The sequence below is a fragment of the Schistocerca serialis genome, chromosome 2, assembly GCF_023864345.2.
Source record: "Schistocerca serialis cubense isolate TAMUIC-IGC-003099 chromosome 2, iqSchSeri2.2, whole genome shotgun sequence".
NCBI classification, from domain to species: Eukaryota; Metazoa; Arthropoda; class Insecta; order Orthoptera; family Acrididae; genus Schistocerca; species Schistocerca serialis.
In genome coordinates, this window is record NC_064639.1 from 247451436 (window position 1) to 247469757 (window position 18322).

At 43.4% G+C, this 18322-nt stretch overlaps 2 protein-coding genes across 4 annotated transcripts in view; both read right to left on the bottom strand.

The window, feature by feature from the left end:
• Window positions 1-18322, bottom strand: part of LOC126456997 (dehydrogenase/reductase SDR family member 11-like) — a 604547-nt gene that overhangs the window by 271239 nt on the left and 314986 nt on the right. The window lies entirely within an intron of this gene.
• Window positions 1-18322, bottom strand: part of LOC126457001 (farnesol dehydrogenase-like) — a 222571-nt gene that overhangs the window by 186848 nt on the left and 17401 nt on the right. The window contains exon 3 of the mRNA XM_050092968.1: window positions 11942-12071. Coding sequence (XP_049948925.1) covers window positions 11942-12071 — 130 coding nt within the window. The remainder of the gene's footprint in view (window positions 1-11941; window positions 12072-18322) is intronic.

Sequence of the window (18322 nt, forward strand, 5' to 3'; positions counted from 1 at the left end):
CCATTTTCTGCGCTAGAAGAGACGGGAATTTCCAGGTCGAAAGGAATGTATTTTCATGGAATGGCACCTTGTCTGTGGGTGCAACACTGGGCCACATGGAGTCTCAGTGTTACGATTTCTGCGTTCCTGTCTGCATGTTGCACAATGTGGAACTGGAGATATGAAGATTACCTTTTTCGTACATCTGACCTTTGTATCTGCACACTGAGTGTACTAATGTGTGCAAACTGTTTACCACTTAGCACGCAAATGGACAAAACATCTGAGCTGTCGTAAAGTCGAGGGTGTCAAACGAGCATTCTAAATAAACATAACCTTGGCCCTGTAAGTCAGCTAATACCAGGTGCAGATCATAAAATTGTTAGATATGCTGCTGTCACATACCTAGAATTAGAATGCATGAGTTGATAAAAGTGAAAGTTTGGGATCTATTCTAGAAAGACAGAACAGCTATTCCTTTTTTATTCTACATATAATTTATCAACTGTTTTCAAGGGTCAGGTGATAATCATGTTCAATTACTTTTGACACTCCATAACAAATATTTGATTCTTGGACATATTGAAATAATTACTAAAATCGTCATCTCTACACATGGAAATTTTTTATCACAAGAAAGTGATTATTAAAAATCACTCATCAGCTCATTTAAATCTACATTGTCGTAACTGGTCAGTTCATTGAGTTGGTGGAGAATAAATTTACTTTTTTGAACTAATGAAAAAACTCATGTACTCTGTGAGGGTATGTTAGTATCCTCGCTTTTGATATTCAGTGATCAAAGCATGCACAAGTTGGAGTCAGCAAAATCCAGACAACATTTACTGTGGCCTATTGAGCAATGGTACTTTACCAAGTGGCATCTGCAACTGTGTTGTTGACATGATGGATCTGAAACGCTAATTCCCTACTCTGCCCTTGACTGAATTCAGTCGCAACTTTCCTGCATTCCATAGAAAGTTAATCTTTCCCTAGTCGAAATAACGGCTATTGCACATTCACTGTGGGTTGGAGCGATGTGCACAAATTCTTTGCCCACAGAAATTCCCACCGGAATAATTCACTACCGCTTTGCTATCTTTCACCATGATATGTGAAGAATATCGTCGTCACTTTGCAGAAAGCAAAGCTCTTTAACACCCTCACTTACTTTCACACACTTGTGTAGTCTGCCACGAGAGAGAGAGAGAGAGAACGCCAGCCTTAATTTTAGGTCTCTAAATGTTTTTATGTAATGGGGATCTCCCCTCCGTGTCGAGTCTGCCTCACCAAGTACGGCTTCACCCAATCACCATCTCGCTAAAGGTGAATACATTTAATTTTTCTTGCTGGGTCGCAGCCTAGCGAGGCTGATGACGTGCAGCCATTTACCCTCAGTCCCAGCCTTTGCGTTGAAAAAGAATATTATTGTGGCTCACCGTTCTCTTGCTAACTGGGAGGTTTATGGTGTTAGCCACCTGCTTGGTTTACCTCCAAAATGAGTTTCACTTTAACTTGTTTGTTCATGCCAGTTCATATATTGATATTGTTTTGTTAGTTTTCAGTACACGAGATTAACTGAAATTGCCTTTTGTTGATGTAATTTATTTTCGTGTAAGGTCTATAAAATCCGGACACCTTACATGTTGATGCTGCCATACACTGCTGAACATTTATTCTGACAAATTTGAGGATGGCTTTAGGAGGTCTGTCACATTCATCTGGTCCTGTACTGGCCCAGGGCTACAGTTTACCTAACCTACACCAAAAAGAACATTTTGTTCATATATTTCACCAGACACAAACATCTTAATGTGAACAGGTGATTTTTATAAGCAAACCAAGTATTACAAATGAAAGTTGAATAAGTCTCTTAAAAATTATTCCTCGTTTCTCCTCTTCAAGGGGTATTAATGTCACTCTGCAGGCAGCAGGGTTTCCTCAGTTATTCTGACTTTCTTACTTCAGGTTTTTAATTTCCAGTTTCAAACTAACATTCACAAGTTCGAAAAATGTGTTACGAACATTTCCTAGCTTTATTTCATAACTCATTGGATATCAGATTTAATCATAAGAGGATGTAGTTTCAGATCTTTGAATCAAGGAGTGGCAGCCATATTCGTATTAATACAACATGAACATACTTTGCATGTTATCTTTAAATGTACTTACTATTTAGGTACTGAAGTAACCCACCATATAAGTAATAAACAGGTAACTATCAATCTTTGGGGATTGATTCTGTGTGCACCTTGTCAAATTACTTCTTGGGCCAGGATATGTTTTTCAGTCTCTCAAATTCAATTACCTTAAAGACAAGTTTTGTCTCTTTCCCCTTTTGGAAAAATTTCTGCGGATGTCCATGCTACCTTCCTAAACCCACTGCCAACAAGATCTATGAAGATCTAAATAGTCCCTACAATACCTCTTCCATTTCCAGTATTCTTAATTCCACCTACTACTGAGCTAACTATGCCAGAATATCTCAGCCGTTTTACAACCAACATTTCCTTCTGTGAAATATGCTACTCCTATTCAGGTTCAACTTTTCCATTTTTTATGAAGGCAAAGAATTTCACAGATGAAAACCGACCTGTATTCTTGTATCTTCTACACACCCAACCGCAAGAGGACATGTGGAAAATCCAGGAGCATAGAATACAGTGAAAAATAACTTCCCAAATGATACTTTAATGAAGTATGCGGAACACACACACACACACACACACACACACACACACACACACACACACACACACACACACACACACAGTTTGCAACTGTGTGGCTTGGAAACAGCCAACTATCAGCTCCCTTTCCGTCGAGACCGGGCCTGAAGCATCTACGAGGGTGAGTCAAATGAAAACCTTAAATTTGAAATAACAAATTGAAATTTCGCGTCGTTATCCTGTAAGTTGGTAAGCGTGCCACAAACAAAGTGCAGAATGGCCTGTAGGTGGCAGCATAGTGCAGATGCACACATACTGTCTCAGTATCAGTATAAAGATGGCCACCCCACTTGCGACTTGCACCAGGGAAGAACAGCGTTCTGTTATTCGGTTTTTGCGTAGTGAAGGTGTGACACCTATTGAAATTCATCAATTCATCGACGAATGAAGGTTCAGTACAGTGATGCATGTTTGTCACAGCAGCCAGTCTACAAATGGACTAGGAAGTTCGCAAATGGTATGACGTCAGTGGAAGATGCTCCTCGTCCAGGTCAGGCACAAAGAGTTGTGACTCCACAGAACATTGCAGCATTTGAAGCCATAGTGAAGGAAAACCGCCGAGTGACACTGAATGACATTGCAGCATGTTTACAGATTAGTCATGGGTCAGCACACCACATTGTGCATGATGTGTTCCAGTTTCACAAAGTGTCTGCAAGATGGGTACCACAGCAGCTGACTCCTGAAATTAGAGAACGACGTGTTGATACTTGTGAAGAACTACTTCGGCTCTTTGAACGAGGCGGTGATGGCTTCCTTGCAAGAATCGTTACGGGGGACGAAACCTGGGCTCACTTCCACCAATCGGAAACGAAGAGAGCGAGCAAGGAATGGCGCCATTCCTCATCACCAAAACCAAAGAAGTTTCGAACAGAACCATCAGCAAGGAAGGCCATCCTGACTCTTTTGGGACGAAAAAAGGCGTCATTATGGAGCATTACATGCCTAGAGGGACCACTGTCACCAGCGCATCATACACAGATTTCCTAAAAAATCATCTGTGACCTGCAATCAAATCAAAGCGATGTGGATTGCTGTCAGCAGGTGTCCTTTTGCAACATGACAATGCAAGGCCCCACACTGCCCGTACAACAGTTGCAACAATCACAGACCTGCATTTTGACTGTCTTCCTCATCCACCTACTCACCAGACCCTGTCCCAAGTGATTTCCGTATGTTTGGACCACTCAAAGACGCAATGGGAGGAAAAAAGTTCCGTTCTGATGAAGAGGTACGCCACGCGGTGCACGAGTGGTTGCGCGGACTACCAAAAGAAATTTTTGTAAAGGAATTTATCCACTTTGTAAGCGCTGGAGGACTTGCATTGAGCGTGGGGGGAGATTATGTTGAAAAGTGATACAGCTTTGTACAACTTCTGCACAATAAACAATATTTAAAAAATATTTAAGGTTTCCATTTGACTCATCCTCGCAATTCATTTCCTACAACATGAGAGTAACTTTTCCACGCAATAATGGGAGACGAACTGATTTGATAAATCAAGGATGGAAACAGGTAACAACCTTATTATAATCTACTGCAGAGAAACATCTATCATTTGAAAAGAAAACCACAATTGATATAATGGAATTCATACACTGAAAAAGGCACTGAGGACTGTAGCAAAAGAGCCTGGGGCAAGATAGTGCTTGTAGGTCTGGGAGATAATGTTCCGTCAGTCACGAAAAACCGCACACAAGTTTTTAAAGGACAAAATGTGAAACACTTAGGTGAGGGCAACCAATAGAGATGTGATCAAATTATAGCATATAGCGGTAGAACGAGGCAGAATACCATAGCGGCTGCATGGACGCGTCTGGACTGATTGCAATTGCATTTGCCAGTGGCTATTGGCCATAGTAATGTCAGGTGGTCACATTGTGGCAGCTAGCGGGCAACAAGATCATTGGTTCCCAGAATGAAATTTTCACCCTGCAGCGGAGTATTTTTAATGTGTTTTACGTTGTGAAAGACCGAATGGCTCCGCTAATAGTATCTCTGATAGCCACAGCAGCAGAAGACAGACTGGCGACTTCAAACGTATAGGTAAACATTAACTTGAGTTACGTATTTGCTTACAGTTAGAGCAGGGACACTTTTCCTGAAACTGACATTAGTTTACATATACAATTAAAGGCATGTCAGAGTTGAATTTTTATGTTTCACACTTACACTAGGGTGAAAGATTTGTTTTTAGGATACCAATTTGGGAACATGGCTACATATTTGTCGGGATACCGGTACCTCACATATTGCGAGCTATGATGGTAACTTTACAGCTACCATGCATTCTGCATACAACAAAACGTTTTATAGTTTTCTGTTACTTTAAGGTAACATGGTAAGTATTTATAGCGCACTTCAGTTTGAAATAGACAACAAAAATAGTAAACATTTCGTTACATGCAGACTGGATGACGATTTTCAGCATCACAACTAATAGTCATGTGATGTACCCGTATGTGAACAAATTTAACGGTATTCCCAAATTATTCTAGACCTAAACCTTTCACCATAGCTTAGCTTTACAGCTCGTAATGTCTAAACTCTGTCAGTCTAACGTAAAACATTTAACATCTAGTACTACTACTTTTGGCTAAAAGTTAACATATACCAGAGTTTAACGTACAATAATTTTTCGGAATGAAGAAAGCCCACTGAAGCAGGTACGTAAAGTGCAGAAAATATCTTGCATAAGACGTAATGGAAGGTTTTTCTATGAAAAAATTTTCCATATTTAAAAAAATCTGTATCAAATCAGCAGCTATAAAAGTTCAGAGTTAGTTTTTACACCAGAAAATTCTCCAGTGTCTACTATAACTTAGCGAAAGCAAACTGTATTTGCCCGTTCTGACTGTATTTGGAGTGGGCTATCTTAGGTGGCCCACAATAAGGAGGGCGAACATTAATCAAACCGACAAATTGCAGGGAGGGATTCATGACTGCAAATGGAGGAGGAAAGGTCCCATGAACATGTGTGCGGAAATTTGTCTTTGCCACGGTGGATGTTGCTGACTAATGACGTTCCTTCTGACCACGTACTGTGTGTTCCTTGGGTGTTTGATTGTTGCAGTCTACTGTAAGCAGCAGAATGCCGGGAACGAACCGAAACTATTTATGTGAGGCCAAGCAGATGGAAACGGTCGAGACGCAGCACGGCTATACCAAAACAAGTACCCTCACAGACACCAATCTCATCACACAACATTTCAAGCCGTGTTTTACGTTTGTGTGCTCGTTTCCATTTGCTTTGCCGTACGCAAGCACCATCTCGGCTTGTTCCCGACATGAATACCGGACCATTCTGCTGCTTATAGTACGCTGCGTCAATCACACGGCCGGCAATACAGAAAGAACACACGGTATGTGATCAGAGAAACTGATTTATCAACACCATTACCATGGTAACGATGGATTTCCCGACATGTTCATAGGACATTTTTCTCTTCATTTCTAATCAGGAATGTGTGTCTGCAGTGTTGGTTTTAATAATAATCAGCCTGTAGACAACTTGTAAGTATTCTATTCAGGGACAGAGTGATTTTGTTTAACCTGCATTCAAGGATGAAAGGATTTTCAGGGCTGAAATGGAGACTGACTACACAGCTCATACCCCTGACAAGGGAAACTTCACGTCCCTCCCCTCCCCCCCCCCCCTCAGATGTAGTTGTGAAATGGCCCAGTGGCAAGCCAGTCAAAAACTGAACACAGATGAAGCATAACAGGAAAGTGTACTGAACAGCAAAATGGAAAATGAAAGGTCAAAGCCAAGGTGTATAACATAGCGAATTGCAAAAACAATGGCGTCGTGTTTATGTGGTCGGTGTTTAACAGTAAAGAGGGAGATCAGTGTTCCAGCCTCCCACGTGGCCTATTTTTTTCACAAAATTAACTTTCAGTCCAGCCACCGACATGTCCACCTTCTGTAGTCCTTCGAGACTTAATATACTGTACGTCATTTAAAAACATATTGTGCAGCAATTGAAAGTGATTAATAGCTAGCTGCCACAGATCTCTCACAGAAATGAAAACAATCAGGTGTGAACTGTAACAAAGGAATTTAAGAGTCAAACTTCCAAAACGGAACGCAAGTGTCAATATGTGGTACTTAATTAGAACAAAGAGGTACTTTTGTCTGTAAGTCCCTCATATCTCATTGCTGCGAACGGACGTTACAACACGACCGACGCAAATTAGAATGCAGCGCTACATTCTAATTTGCTTCGGTCGTGTTGCTGCATTCTAATTTGCGTCGGTCGTGTTGTAACGTCCGTTCGCAGCAATGAGATATGAGGGACTTACAGACATAAGTACCTCTTTGTTCTAATTAAGTACCACATATGATACTTGCGTTCCGTTTTGGAAGTTTGACTCAAATTCCTTTGTTACAGTTCACAACTGATTGTTTTCATTTCTGGGAGACATTTTACCACTAAATGTGAAGGGGATGCGAAGGGGAGTTTTCTTTGTGAGAACCTTATGTTGCTGACTAACTTGTCACTATTGTGTCTGGCATCTCCGTGTGCCGACGACGCAGTGTCATCTACGGATTGCCAATGCTCCGGCCACGTGGCAACTACCCCGACAAGATGGCCGACCGCAACACTTTCCCGAGCGGGACTCCAGCAGACGCCATGTAAATGGTTTGTGCCCACTTCGTCACTGGCAGCGATTGTAGCGCCTCCAGCTGTGATACAGGTATGGTGCCACTTGCTTCTGCCGATCATCTGCTTGGAAATACACCGAGCAAATATCTGCCCACCAGAGCTGTAGTTCGATGGTCATCCAGCCATGGAGCAGTGAGTTCCAGCCGCAGCACCAAACATGGAGGTTCACCACAGCAGCCAGCCAGGAGCAGCCGCCATTCACAGCCAGCACCCTCACCACCTTTGAACTTTACCTCACTGGGACCCTGTGCTAAGAAGTTTCGGTTAGCATCGTCTTACATAACATGTGATTTAGTTAATGAGAAGCTTACATTTTTTCCATTTTCTCCCTCAGTAACCTGCGAGTTGGCGAATTGTGCGCGTTTTGTCTGCTACAGTCGAGGCTCTGCCATGGCCTGGAAGAGTTATGCCCAATTGTTCAGGGATGCCCAGGGCCAGGTTAAAACAAAGCGTGGCGAGCCAGGTTGAAGAGGTGCCACAGACAACATTTGTATTACAGGGTTTTATAATAACTGACATGTGCCAACATGTGCTAATAGAAGTGAAAATGATCCAGATGGGTGCGTAAATGAGAAAGTGTAGTTACAAGCCGTCACTGACTTCAGTATCAAATAATGACTTCAGTATTATAAATGTATCTGAATCTCATGTTTTTCGATTTACAGCCCATAGAATTGAGCTCACTTTCACACTAGACCTACTTGAACAAGAAATACAACACTGCTACAACACATTACAAATCACAATTTACATTCGTACCTGTTAAAGGTGGTGTTTCATGTGGCATCTTGACATTTGTAAACATTAGTGCACTTTTCTCTCTCCAGTGAGTCACGAATTATTCTAGCACACCGTGATAATCTCATTAAACTAGACAAAACTGTACAGTTTACTGCTCTACTTCTACCATTTCAACTGGAATGCTAAGCACTTCACTTTAGACATGACCTAAGGCAGAAAAATTAAGAGGGTCGAGGTCAAGTGAGCGTGAAGGTCACGATACAGGCCCCGCTGGACTTTTCCATCTCTGACGATGTTGGCTAAACGTTCCGGTGAAATGAGTGCAATTAGATGGAGACTTAATCGAAAACTTTCGATTTGTACCTCAATCATGCCTGAGTGGATGTCAGATAAATCGCACCGTTTTCGAATTTACGACAGTGACTGCACTGTTTTCGCGTCCAGTTAGCCCTCCTCCCCTCACTTGATACACTATATACACCCTCCACTGCTAGTGCTACCACATGCCGTCTGTGAGTGGTTATTTCGCTTTGACTTCTAACGGACTGCATTCACAATGTGTGCTGTATAAATGTACTTAGTCTGTTGAACTCTATTTACCTGTGATTCTTGAGTTTCTCCCGGCGTATTTGACAATCAAAATATCTATGGGTGTACTGCCGGTCTACAGTATCCAACGGGCACAATATGTCGTCGATCATACATGTCGCCATCATCAGGTGAACTGACTGACAGCTCCTGTGAACATACCGGCGAGGAGATCCGTACGCTACGGCTGCTCAGGGGGAACTGGGTTCGGTCGCGGCGGCGTCCGATTTAAATACCCTCCGCCCGCGGCGCGCTCCCTCCGCTGTCCGCGCCCCGCGCCACGGTCGCGCGGTGGAACAGATTGCGACGGCGTCTGAGATGACGTCGGTGTGATGGCTCTGTCCGCCGTGGTCGTCACAACTATACGTTTGCTCGATTTACTCTATTAACCCACTCGCTGGTTCCCAAGCCTTGCTAAGATTATAGCCAGTCACGGTTTATGAGGTGGTCATTGGTGCGAATTTCGATGGCCGCGAACAACGCTGTCCCAGTATCTCTACGTCTGTACCAGAATCCTCGTGCGTTCATACTTCATAGCGTGATTTTCCGACAAACAATGTTCAGCGACCGCCGACTTGCTCGGATACATCAGTCGAGTGTGCCTCTGGTGTTCACGGCATCGATCCTCGACAGTACGCATCGTCTGACCAATATACGACTTGCCACTGACACGGAATCTGGTACACGCCGGCCTTCCTCAAACCGAGGTCATCTTTGATTATGTATTTACCTGTTAATATTTCTGAGGTGTTTTTAGTAGTATAGAGCAATAACGTTATTTAAGTATCTGTTTACTGTACCTCATGGTACGAAAATTTAACTTAAAATTCTCCAATTACTATATGTTAAGAAAATGTGTCTACTGTCCCTGGACTTTTAAAGTAACAGGACTATTTTCGAAGGATAAGAGTAGATATGATCCTATTATACAATAACGAGATTATGTTTGTCATATTCTACAGTTACACCAGTTGACTTGCAACATGGTGTTAGTTAAACTGGAATGTAACAAGTTGTGGTTAGGTATGGAAACGTAAAGGTGTCAAGTTAAATAGCGCGCTAATACTGTGAGAACCAATAAAAATTAACTCCTCAAAATTCACTTAACCCACATTCATAGGGACTTCTGGAAGGAAGTTACACATGTCACCCCACGCTAAGACGCAATAATTGTGTCGCACTGTCAGAAGAGACTACATGTTCCATGTTTCATGCAGAAAGGTCTGCTGCGTCAGAGGTAACAGTTGCCTCACAGTGCGCGACTGAAATGGAGCGATAACTGGAAGCATATTCCGAAGCTGAACGGAAACTTACGATTCTTGTGGGTAAAGCGTGTATAATTTGCATACAGATTCATCGTAGAAGACTGGCGGTATATTGATCCTATCCAATATCGCGTCCAACCGTAGTCAAATGGTGCAGAAAATCAAGCTCGCGCAGACATAGGAGATGCTAATCTTAAAATTTAGCTCTTTGACGACGCCACTCAATTTTTTATGCAAGCTGAAAAACATCTTGAGTGATGCAAGTTTTTCAACAATTATGACGTTCATACAGTGGGTCTTTAATGGCTGCCAGACCAAGGAGCTGATTTCTATCTTCGAGGAACTGAACGATTGGTAGAATGTTCCGAGCGTTTTAAGTTTGTGGTAATGTTGAAAAAACAGTCAAGTTTCTGTGTCACTAAAGTGTAGCGCAGCATTCAGTGTAATTAAGCTGTCCCCCGTAATAATATGAAATTTACTTTATTAAGTCCCTCGTACATCAAGCATTACAGTTTATTCGTAGTGTACATTTACTTTAATCAGTGGATGAAGTGCACCGTTTAAATTCAGTATCGGTGCTGCCTTTTGAAGCTATACAAGGATTCAGAGCCTCAGAGAAGCCCTACCTATTAGATTGCTGCTTAAGTTCTTAGCGTTTTTCGGATGTCTATTCGGGTTGCTATGGGTTTATTTATCGATCGTGATTTTTTATTTTTAGTTTACTGTTGCTGTTTGAGTGTACATATTGTCATTTGGAGATACTGACTGGAGCTATGGACTCTAGAAAAGGTAGTGCCAAGTGGGGAAATCTTAACATTTCCAACATATTCTTCTGTTTGAGCTCAGTAGGAGGGTGACAGCAGAGGAGGCCGCCAGAAACATTTGCGCCGTGTATGGGGATAATGCCATTGGGCAGAGCACTGCAAGAAAATCGTTTTCTCGTTTTAGTGAGTATTGTTTTGACGTTAGTGACTCCACGTTCAGTAATATCTTCGGGGTTTGATGATCGTTGGAATGCATTAATCCTCAATCCCCACGTCAGTGAGCTCGGTAACTGACGAATGTGATCGCTGTTCGTTCTACCGTAGTACGACGTTTGTATGCAGTGGGCAAGGTTCAAAAATTGAATGTATGGGTACCTTACACTCCAAGCCAAAATCACATAAATCAGCAGGTGGCAGTATGTGCATCTCTTCTTGCTCGTCATCAATGGGCTCGTGAACAATACCTACCATTTCTATCCTGCATTGTCACTGATGACAAACTGCGTCTTTTATGCTATCAGAAGAAAGAGAAAGGAATGGGAGCGCAAAAGAGCAGCAACTCACCGTAAAAAGCTCTGTGCGCATCCACAAAAGAACGTTATGCATCTGGTGGAACAGCGACGGTACTTTGTACTACGAATTGCTTCCTCGAGATGTAACCATCACTGCTGACATTTACTTTCAACCATTAAGACGTCTTTCAGACTCAGTCCAAGAACAACGACCAGGAAGCTTGCGTGAAGTGATGGTAAGCCATAATAATGCCGCCCCCATGCTGCTTGACAAAAAACACTACATAGGAGTTTTGAAGTCATTTCACACTCACTCCACATTCACAAGATCTTGCGCCCCCCCCCCCCCCCCCCCCTCAAATTCTTTTCGTTGCCTAACAACCAATGCACAGTCTTTCCGGATGAAAATGCTCTCCGAACATGGATCGACTAGTTGTTCCCCTCAGAACGTGTTTTCTACAGTTGCTGAATCTAAAAGTTACCACAGCATTGATAGAATTAAATAGTCGAATATATTATTGATTTTGGACCTTATGTTTATTAAAGTTATGAAAACTGTTACGAACATTCGCACCAACACTGTTAATAGTTTTTCATTAGTGACTAACAAACCGAGTGTTCCGTCTGACTTATTTATTGACTTAAGAGGCGTCATCTGCTGCATGATCTAACAACAGTGCATGATGAAGCGCCTACCTGCTGATGTGGATGATGAAGCCGTCGTCGACACCTCTGGCCAACATGTCCTGCACTGCTTCTCTGGTGCAGATGCTCAGACCCAGCACATTCACGTCCAGGACGCGTCTCCAGGAATCCGTAGGTGCAGCTGCAAAAAAAAGGTTCTACTCTTAAAGAAACCGTGACAATATAACACCATGCATCAATAAATGGCAGTTTCCAGTATAATGGAAACAGCATTAAAGAAACGAAGGCATTCACTGACAACGCTTTCATTATCATCCTCATCCCATAGAATAACTTCAGTACAGTTAAGTCTACAGTTACTTCCAGCTTCCTCAGGAGCAGGCCTGATAAGCGCTTTGAAAATATGGGCGGTTCAACACACTGGTCACTGACGAGATTAACACAGACGTTTGGTCGCAGAGAGACCTAAGAAGAGAGACATCAAGTGAACAGTTACGACAAATCGGAGTGCTTGCAAGAAAATGGAAAATCTGCAATTAGTGCCAAGCTAGTTGTGTTCCACAGTAGTTGGCCTAAGAGAAGCGAAAACTCCTAAACAAAAATATCATTAAGTCAAAAATCTTTCATAAGTGACAGTGGAACCTCCAAGCTATGACCAGTTGAGAGGTAACGGAAATTTTGGCCCGAAAAACGAGTAACTTAAGTTCCTTAACGTACAAGGCGAAAGGTGTCTGGAGCAAGCAAACTATGTTGCAGCTAGAGAAGGCCTGCAATTTTTGTATAACGAATTATCCAACTGTAGTAGCTACACACATTACAGGCGCATTCCTTGGAAGGAAAACTACCGTACTTAAGGCATGCTCCATAAATCTAATGCCTTACGAAATGTCCTCCCTGAAGATGGTTTTTAAATCTAAGGTAAATCAAGGGAAACAAAAATGCAGCTGCAAGGAAACAGACTCGATGGAATAAATCAGTAACAGCTTAAAGTCCTGTGGTTATTTGTGCGCAACCGAGTCACCGAAAATAAATTAACTTCATCTATAGAAGTTTGTATACACGACTTATTAATGAAATGATCTTGATCCGTTCGGACGGAAGAACAACGCACTATAACGAAATCCCTGTTTTCAAAAATTTCTCGCGAATCAAAATTCATACGAAAATGAATGTCTATAAGGGCTCTTTTCAGCAGTTGCGAGATACGGCAACTCATTTCAGAAGAGGGCGCGCATCTCGTCAACAAACCCACGCCAAGGCGGGTCCGAAATTTTAGACAGATCAGAAGACTGAAGAGCTGAATGTGGCCTTGAACGACCGGAGCTTATAAATCAATGTAATTAATAACCTGTAAGCGCAACGAGGCACAATATGGTTCATTTCGCACTGTGACAATAGGCGTTGTGTAAAATATGTCTCACTTATGAATTCTGATTAAAACATGTGAAAATTCGTTTCTCTGCAATGTGTGTAACTTTTTAAGTAGTCTCAACTGACACTGTACACCGCTTTGTTAACGTGTCTCAGAAAGGTTCACAATGTCATGCCATAAATAATATACCCGAAGCACTGGCTTCTAAAAACTTCTTGCTGCGATATTTATGACGAGGAAAGGAATTTTTATAGCCACCTATCTTAGTTCCTGATCGACGAAACGTGTGCCAACACAGATGTCATACTTATTTGTTGGAACAATGCTAAGGAAATGCAATTCACACGTGAAAGAGGTCGCTTACGAGATACTCGTTAGATAATTTTTTTTATTCTGTCGGCCCTTCGGATTCTTAGTTGCATTAAAGAAAGAGGAAGGGAGACTAAGGGTTTTAGGAGGTTGCCTTGAGGCGCAAAAGTATATTGAGTGTACAAACGTTTTGAGATTACATGTACATGCTGACGGAAAAAAATTGCATCAGCAAGGAGAAGATTTGAGACAGAAAACGAAAGGTGGTAGAAATGTTTCTACCTCTAAAGAAGTCTATTCATATTTTGAGTCACTCCCAAATCAGGTTTGCTTTAAATACATTTGTAACGGTCGTGAGCGTTAGTTACATTTGAGACGACGTGGTGAGTTCATGTTTATGAAGAACGCCTTTAAGGCGACACAGATGCCATTATAAACTCGTTAGAGTTTGAACGAGGTCGTTTAATAGGGCTACGAGGAGCTGGATGTTCCTTCTGCAACATTGCAGAAAGACTGTCAGGAGTGTAGCTACTGTACATGATTGCTGGAAGCAATGGTTAGGTGTACAGCTCCCTATTATGTTGCATATGCAAAGGTAATTTGAGTAGCACTTTGTCCACAGCAACAAACTGTTATGAGTCTCCTTCAAGGACAGCTCCGAGCCAGACGCCCTGTAGGGAGCATTCCACTGACCCCAAACCACTATTTGCGACTTCAATGGTGTCGAGCGAGAGTTCATTGGAGGGCAGTGTAGTGGTTGGATGAATGAACAGGCCAAAATATTAGGTCATCAGTCCCTTTTATCTCGACCACACAGGTGTGACTACATGCAAGAGATGCCCTAGCACACAAAACCCAGGGAAAGAAACCCCAACGTCTGTCAGTTCAATGAAGACTGAAGGACAAAAAGGAAGAAATGGGGATATAGGAAGAAAGGCAAGCGAGAGGTCCTGTCTAAGGAACAGTCAGAAGGCCCCTAAAGCAAAATGCAATGAGAAGTAGATCCCCAGCCTCACCACTTACCAGAGGCACTCCAAATTGTCAAGTGCAAGAAGCACAAACAGTCATAAGGTGAACAAGTCTAACAGACCATGTGAGACAGTGGGGAGAAGAGTAAAAGACTAGGTAGGGTGAGGGCCAGGCTGGACCACCAAGCCCAGACACCACAGCCCTGTATGGACAGAGAAGGCAGTAGAGTGTTCGACAACACTTCAGTGGCCAAATATTGTTAAGTGGCCATCAAAAAGAGTAGTGAAAGACCCCTTACCAAATAAAAAGTAAAATTAAGTCTACTGCTGAGGTATTGCCTCCTAATATCAAGTGTAGGAAGTCAGGGAGATTAAGAGCCTGATGCAGGACAGCTAGGTTGGGACAGTCCAGTAAAATGTGACCACTGTCAAACGGGAACAACGAGAACAGAGGCGTGGATCCTAAAGGAGGAGGGGATGAACGTGAATCAGGTAAGTATGACTCATGCAGAGCTGGAAAACGACAATAGAATCGTTTCAAGCTGTCTGCATGGAGGACCACCACACACTTGTAGTCTCCATCTCCTGTAGGTAGTTAAGTGAAAAAGTAAGCCATTCCGTATTACTGATTCCTGAAACTTTATGGCATAATAGCAATCCGAGTTCTGTTTCCAGAATACAGATATCAAGAATTCGCTTAACGGTAGTCACTTTAGCCAATCAGATTTCATTTCCTGGAATCGGAACGTGGCCTGGGGTCTATACGGTCAGTTTCCACATTGTTCAAGGGCATACAGGAAAACCTGGATAACCATGACCAAGGGATGGCAAGAGTAACACTGGCCGAGAGCTTCCAGACTGCTCAAGGAGTCGCTGCATATGACGAAGGACTCACCATTGTAGGAATGGATACCATCAAGAGCGTGAGAGATGGCTACCAACTCCACAGTGGAAACACTATAGCCATCCAGCAAGGAGCGCAGTTCAGTATGTCCCACTTAAGCATAAGCAACCATCGAGCCATTAGTATAGACTACTACTGTTTAGACTACTACTAAGCTCTGGGATGCGCCGAGGATGAAGAAAAATTAGTGGAAGAAAGCCTCAGGATGACCTAAGTCTTTCAGATGGACAAAGCTGTGGTGAAGGGATGCATCGCAAGGGTGTATGCGAGTGGGCCCAGAGGAGAGATGGAGGAAACAGTGGGTGTTCAAAGAGGGATCAGATGTGGATTGCGATCTTATTACCTGATCTCTGCCGCTGTTGCAGGAGACAGATTTCCATGGCTGGAAAAAGGAGACGGTATTTTGGATGTTTGGGGAAGCTGTAACTGTATGTAGCATAACTGACAAGCTGCTGGTGGCCCCAGCCTCCACAAGTGAGGTGTTCAAAGGGCTAGCTCTAAAGCCTCTGTCTCAAGTCGAGCCCCACAGCATCTGTAGCACTGAAGATGATGCCGAATTTTATGCCAGACTCCTATAACCAAGACTGACTGCATCAGGGCTTTGTAAACGTGCAGAACAGTAGTGTTACTCAGGAAGCGAAGTGTGAGGGTAAAGCCAGCACTTTCGCTTAAGCTGGCGAAGATAGGGAATCCAGGTAAAACAAGCATCTAAGGCTAATCCTAAAATGGAGGAAGTATCCACCACACTGAGTTGTTGGTCGTCAAGGTAAAGTTCTGGATGTGGGTGAATGGAACAAAGTCTATGGAAGTGCATGGCTTGAGTCTTAGTGGAAAATCGAAAACCATGGGTGAGTGCCCATCACTGCGCCTTTGGATGACACCTTGCAGTATGTACAGCGACGCCCATACTTTAGGAGAAACAGTAAAGGCAAAAGTCGTTAGCATACAAGGAGGGTGACACTGAGGACCCCACAGCTGCTGCTACACCTTTGATGGCTACTAGAAAGACAAGGACTGAGTATAGAGTCCTGCAGGACCACATTCTCAGATATGAGGGATACTGTGGGAAACCCACTTTAACCTGGAATGTACATTGCGACAGGAGGTTCTGGATAAGTACCATTGGGGACAGTTAGGGACATTGGGCTGCCTACAGCAGGCTGCCAGGTAAGACATGGGAGGACCAAGATAGTTTCCTATCGAGCATGAGCCCCAGTAAGTTCGTAGTGTCAACGAACGAAAAGGTAAGAGGCACAAGATGAACAGATGGTGGGAGAAACCATTTGCGCCATCAGAAATTAATAAAGACTGTTTTGTCAGTGGAAAAGCGAAAGCCATTGGCGATGCTACAAGAGTGAAGACGATGAAGACAGCGCTAAAGACGCTGCTCAATGAGACAGGTCTGTGGAGAAACAATAGATGGCAAAATCATCTACAAAAAGGGAGCCAGAGATGCCTGGCAGGGGAGAGGTCTTAATAGGGTTAATGGCGATAGCAAAGAGGATGACGCTCAGGACGAAAGCCTGAGGCGCACCATTTTCCTGAATTAAGGTGTCTGACAAGGCACAACCCACACGCACCTTGCAAACTCTGTAAAAATGTCTGAAGGAAACATGGCAGGCGCCCATGGAAGCCCCACGTGTAAGGAGTACAGAGGATACCAGTTCTCCAGCAGGTGTCTTAGGCCTTCTCCAAATCGAAAAAACACGGCCAGTCTGAGATTTTCGCAGAAACCCATTCATGACATGGGTAGACAAAGTAACAAGATGGTCAACTGCAGAACGCTGCACTCTAAATCCACACCGTGCATTTGTGAGTAAATCACGAGACTCTAGCCACCACACCAGCCAGGCATGCCAACTGGGTATGAATCATATGTTCTATCACCTTGAAAACAACTGCTTAGAGAGATGGGGTGGTAGCTAGAAGGAAGGTTCCTGTCCTTACCAGGCTTGAGTATGACTGGCTTCACGTCAGAATCTGGGAAATTTGCCCACTGCCTAGATGTGGTTGTTCATGTTAAAGTGCTTGCCCACGAGAGAAAGGCGCTGCACTATCTGAATGTAGATAGCGTCTGGCGCTGGGGCAGAGGTGAGAGCATGATCTAGCTCCCTCATAGTAAAGGTTGCATTATATGACTCCCAGTTCTAAGAAGAGAAGGGAGTCGCCTGAGCCGCCTCCACTCATTTCTGATGGAGGAAGGCAGGGTGATAGTGAGAAGAGCTCGAAACTTCTGCAGAATGGCGGCCTAAGGTGTTTGAGATAGCAATAGGGTCCACAACGATATCGTCTGCTGTTGTCAGGCCGGAAATAGGGGACTGGATCTTGGTCCCCAAAAACTGAGGTTGGCCCTCACGACAGGGGAAGGAGTGGAACTATTAAAAGAAATAGTGAATTAAATCCAGCTAGCGTTTTTGTTGTACTGAAGAATGTGACGACACTTTGCTCGCATCTGTTTATAATGACTGCTGTTCGCCAGCGTAGGTTGAGGGTTAAAAACGCGGAGAACATGTCTCCCTGCGCGAATTGCGTCACGACGCACCTCAATTCACCAAGGGACTGTGATGCGACTTTGTGAAGAGGAAGTGTGAGGAATGGAATGTTCTGCAGCAGGACGGATACAGTTTGTGATATTCCACTTTGTCATCTCAGCTGGATAAATTCTGTTCTTCGAAGGTCGCCAGGGTGGAGTAAAGCTGCCAGCCAGACTTAGCTGCCATTTGGGGGAGCACACAGGTGGGGGTAGGAGTCGTCAGCAGACAGCACATGGGTAATGGTCGATCGAGTAGGCGTCAAAGAACGGACCACTCGAGATGATGGGCAAGCTGGGCAGTGCAGAAGGAGTGTGCAAGGAGTCAGAAAGGAAAGTGGGTGCTCCT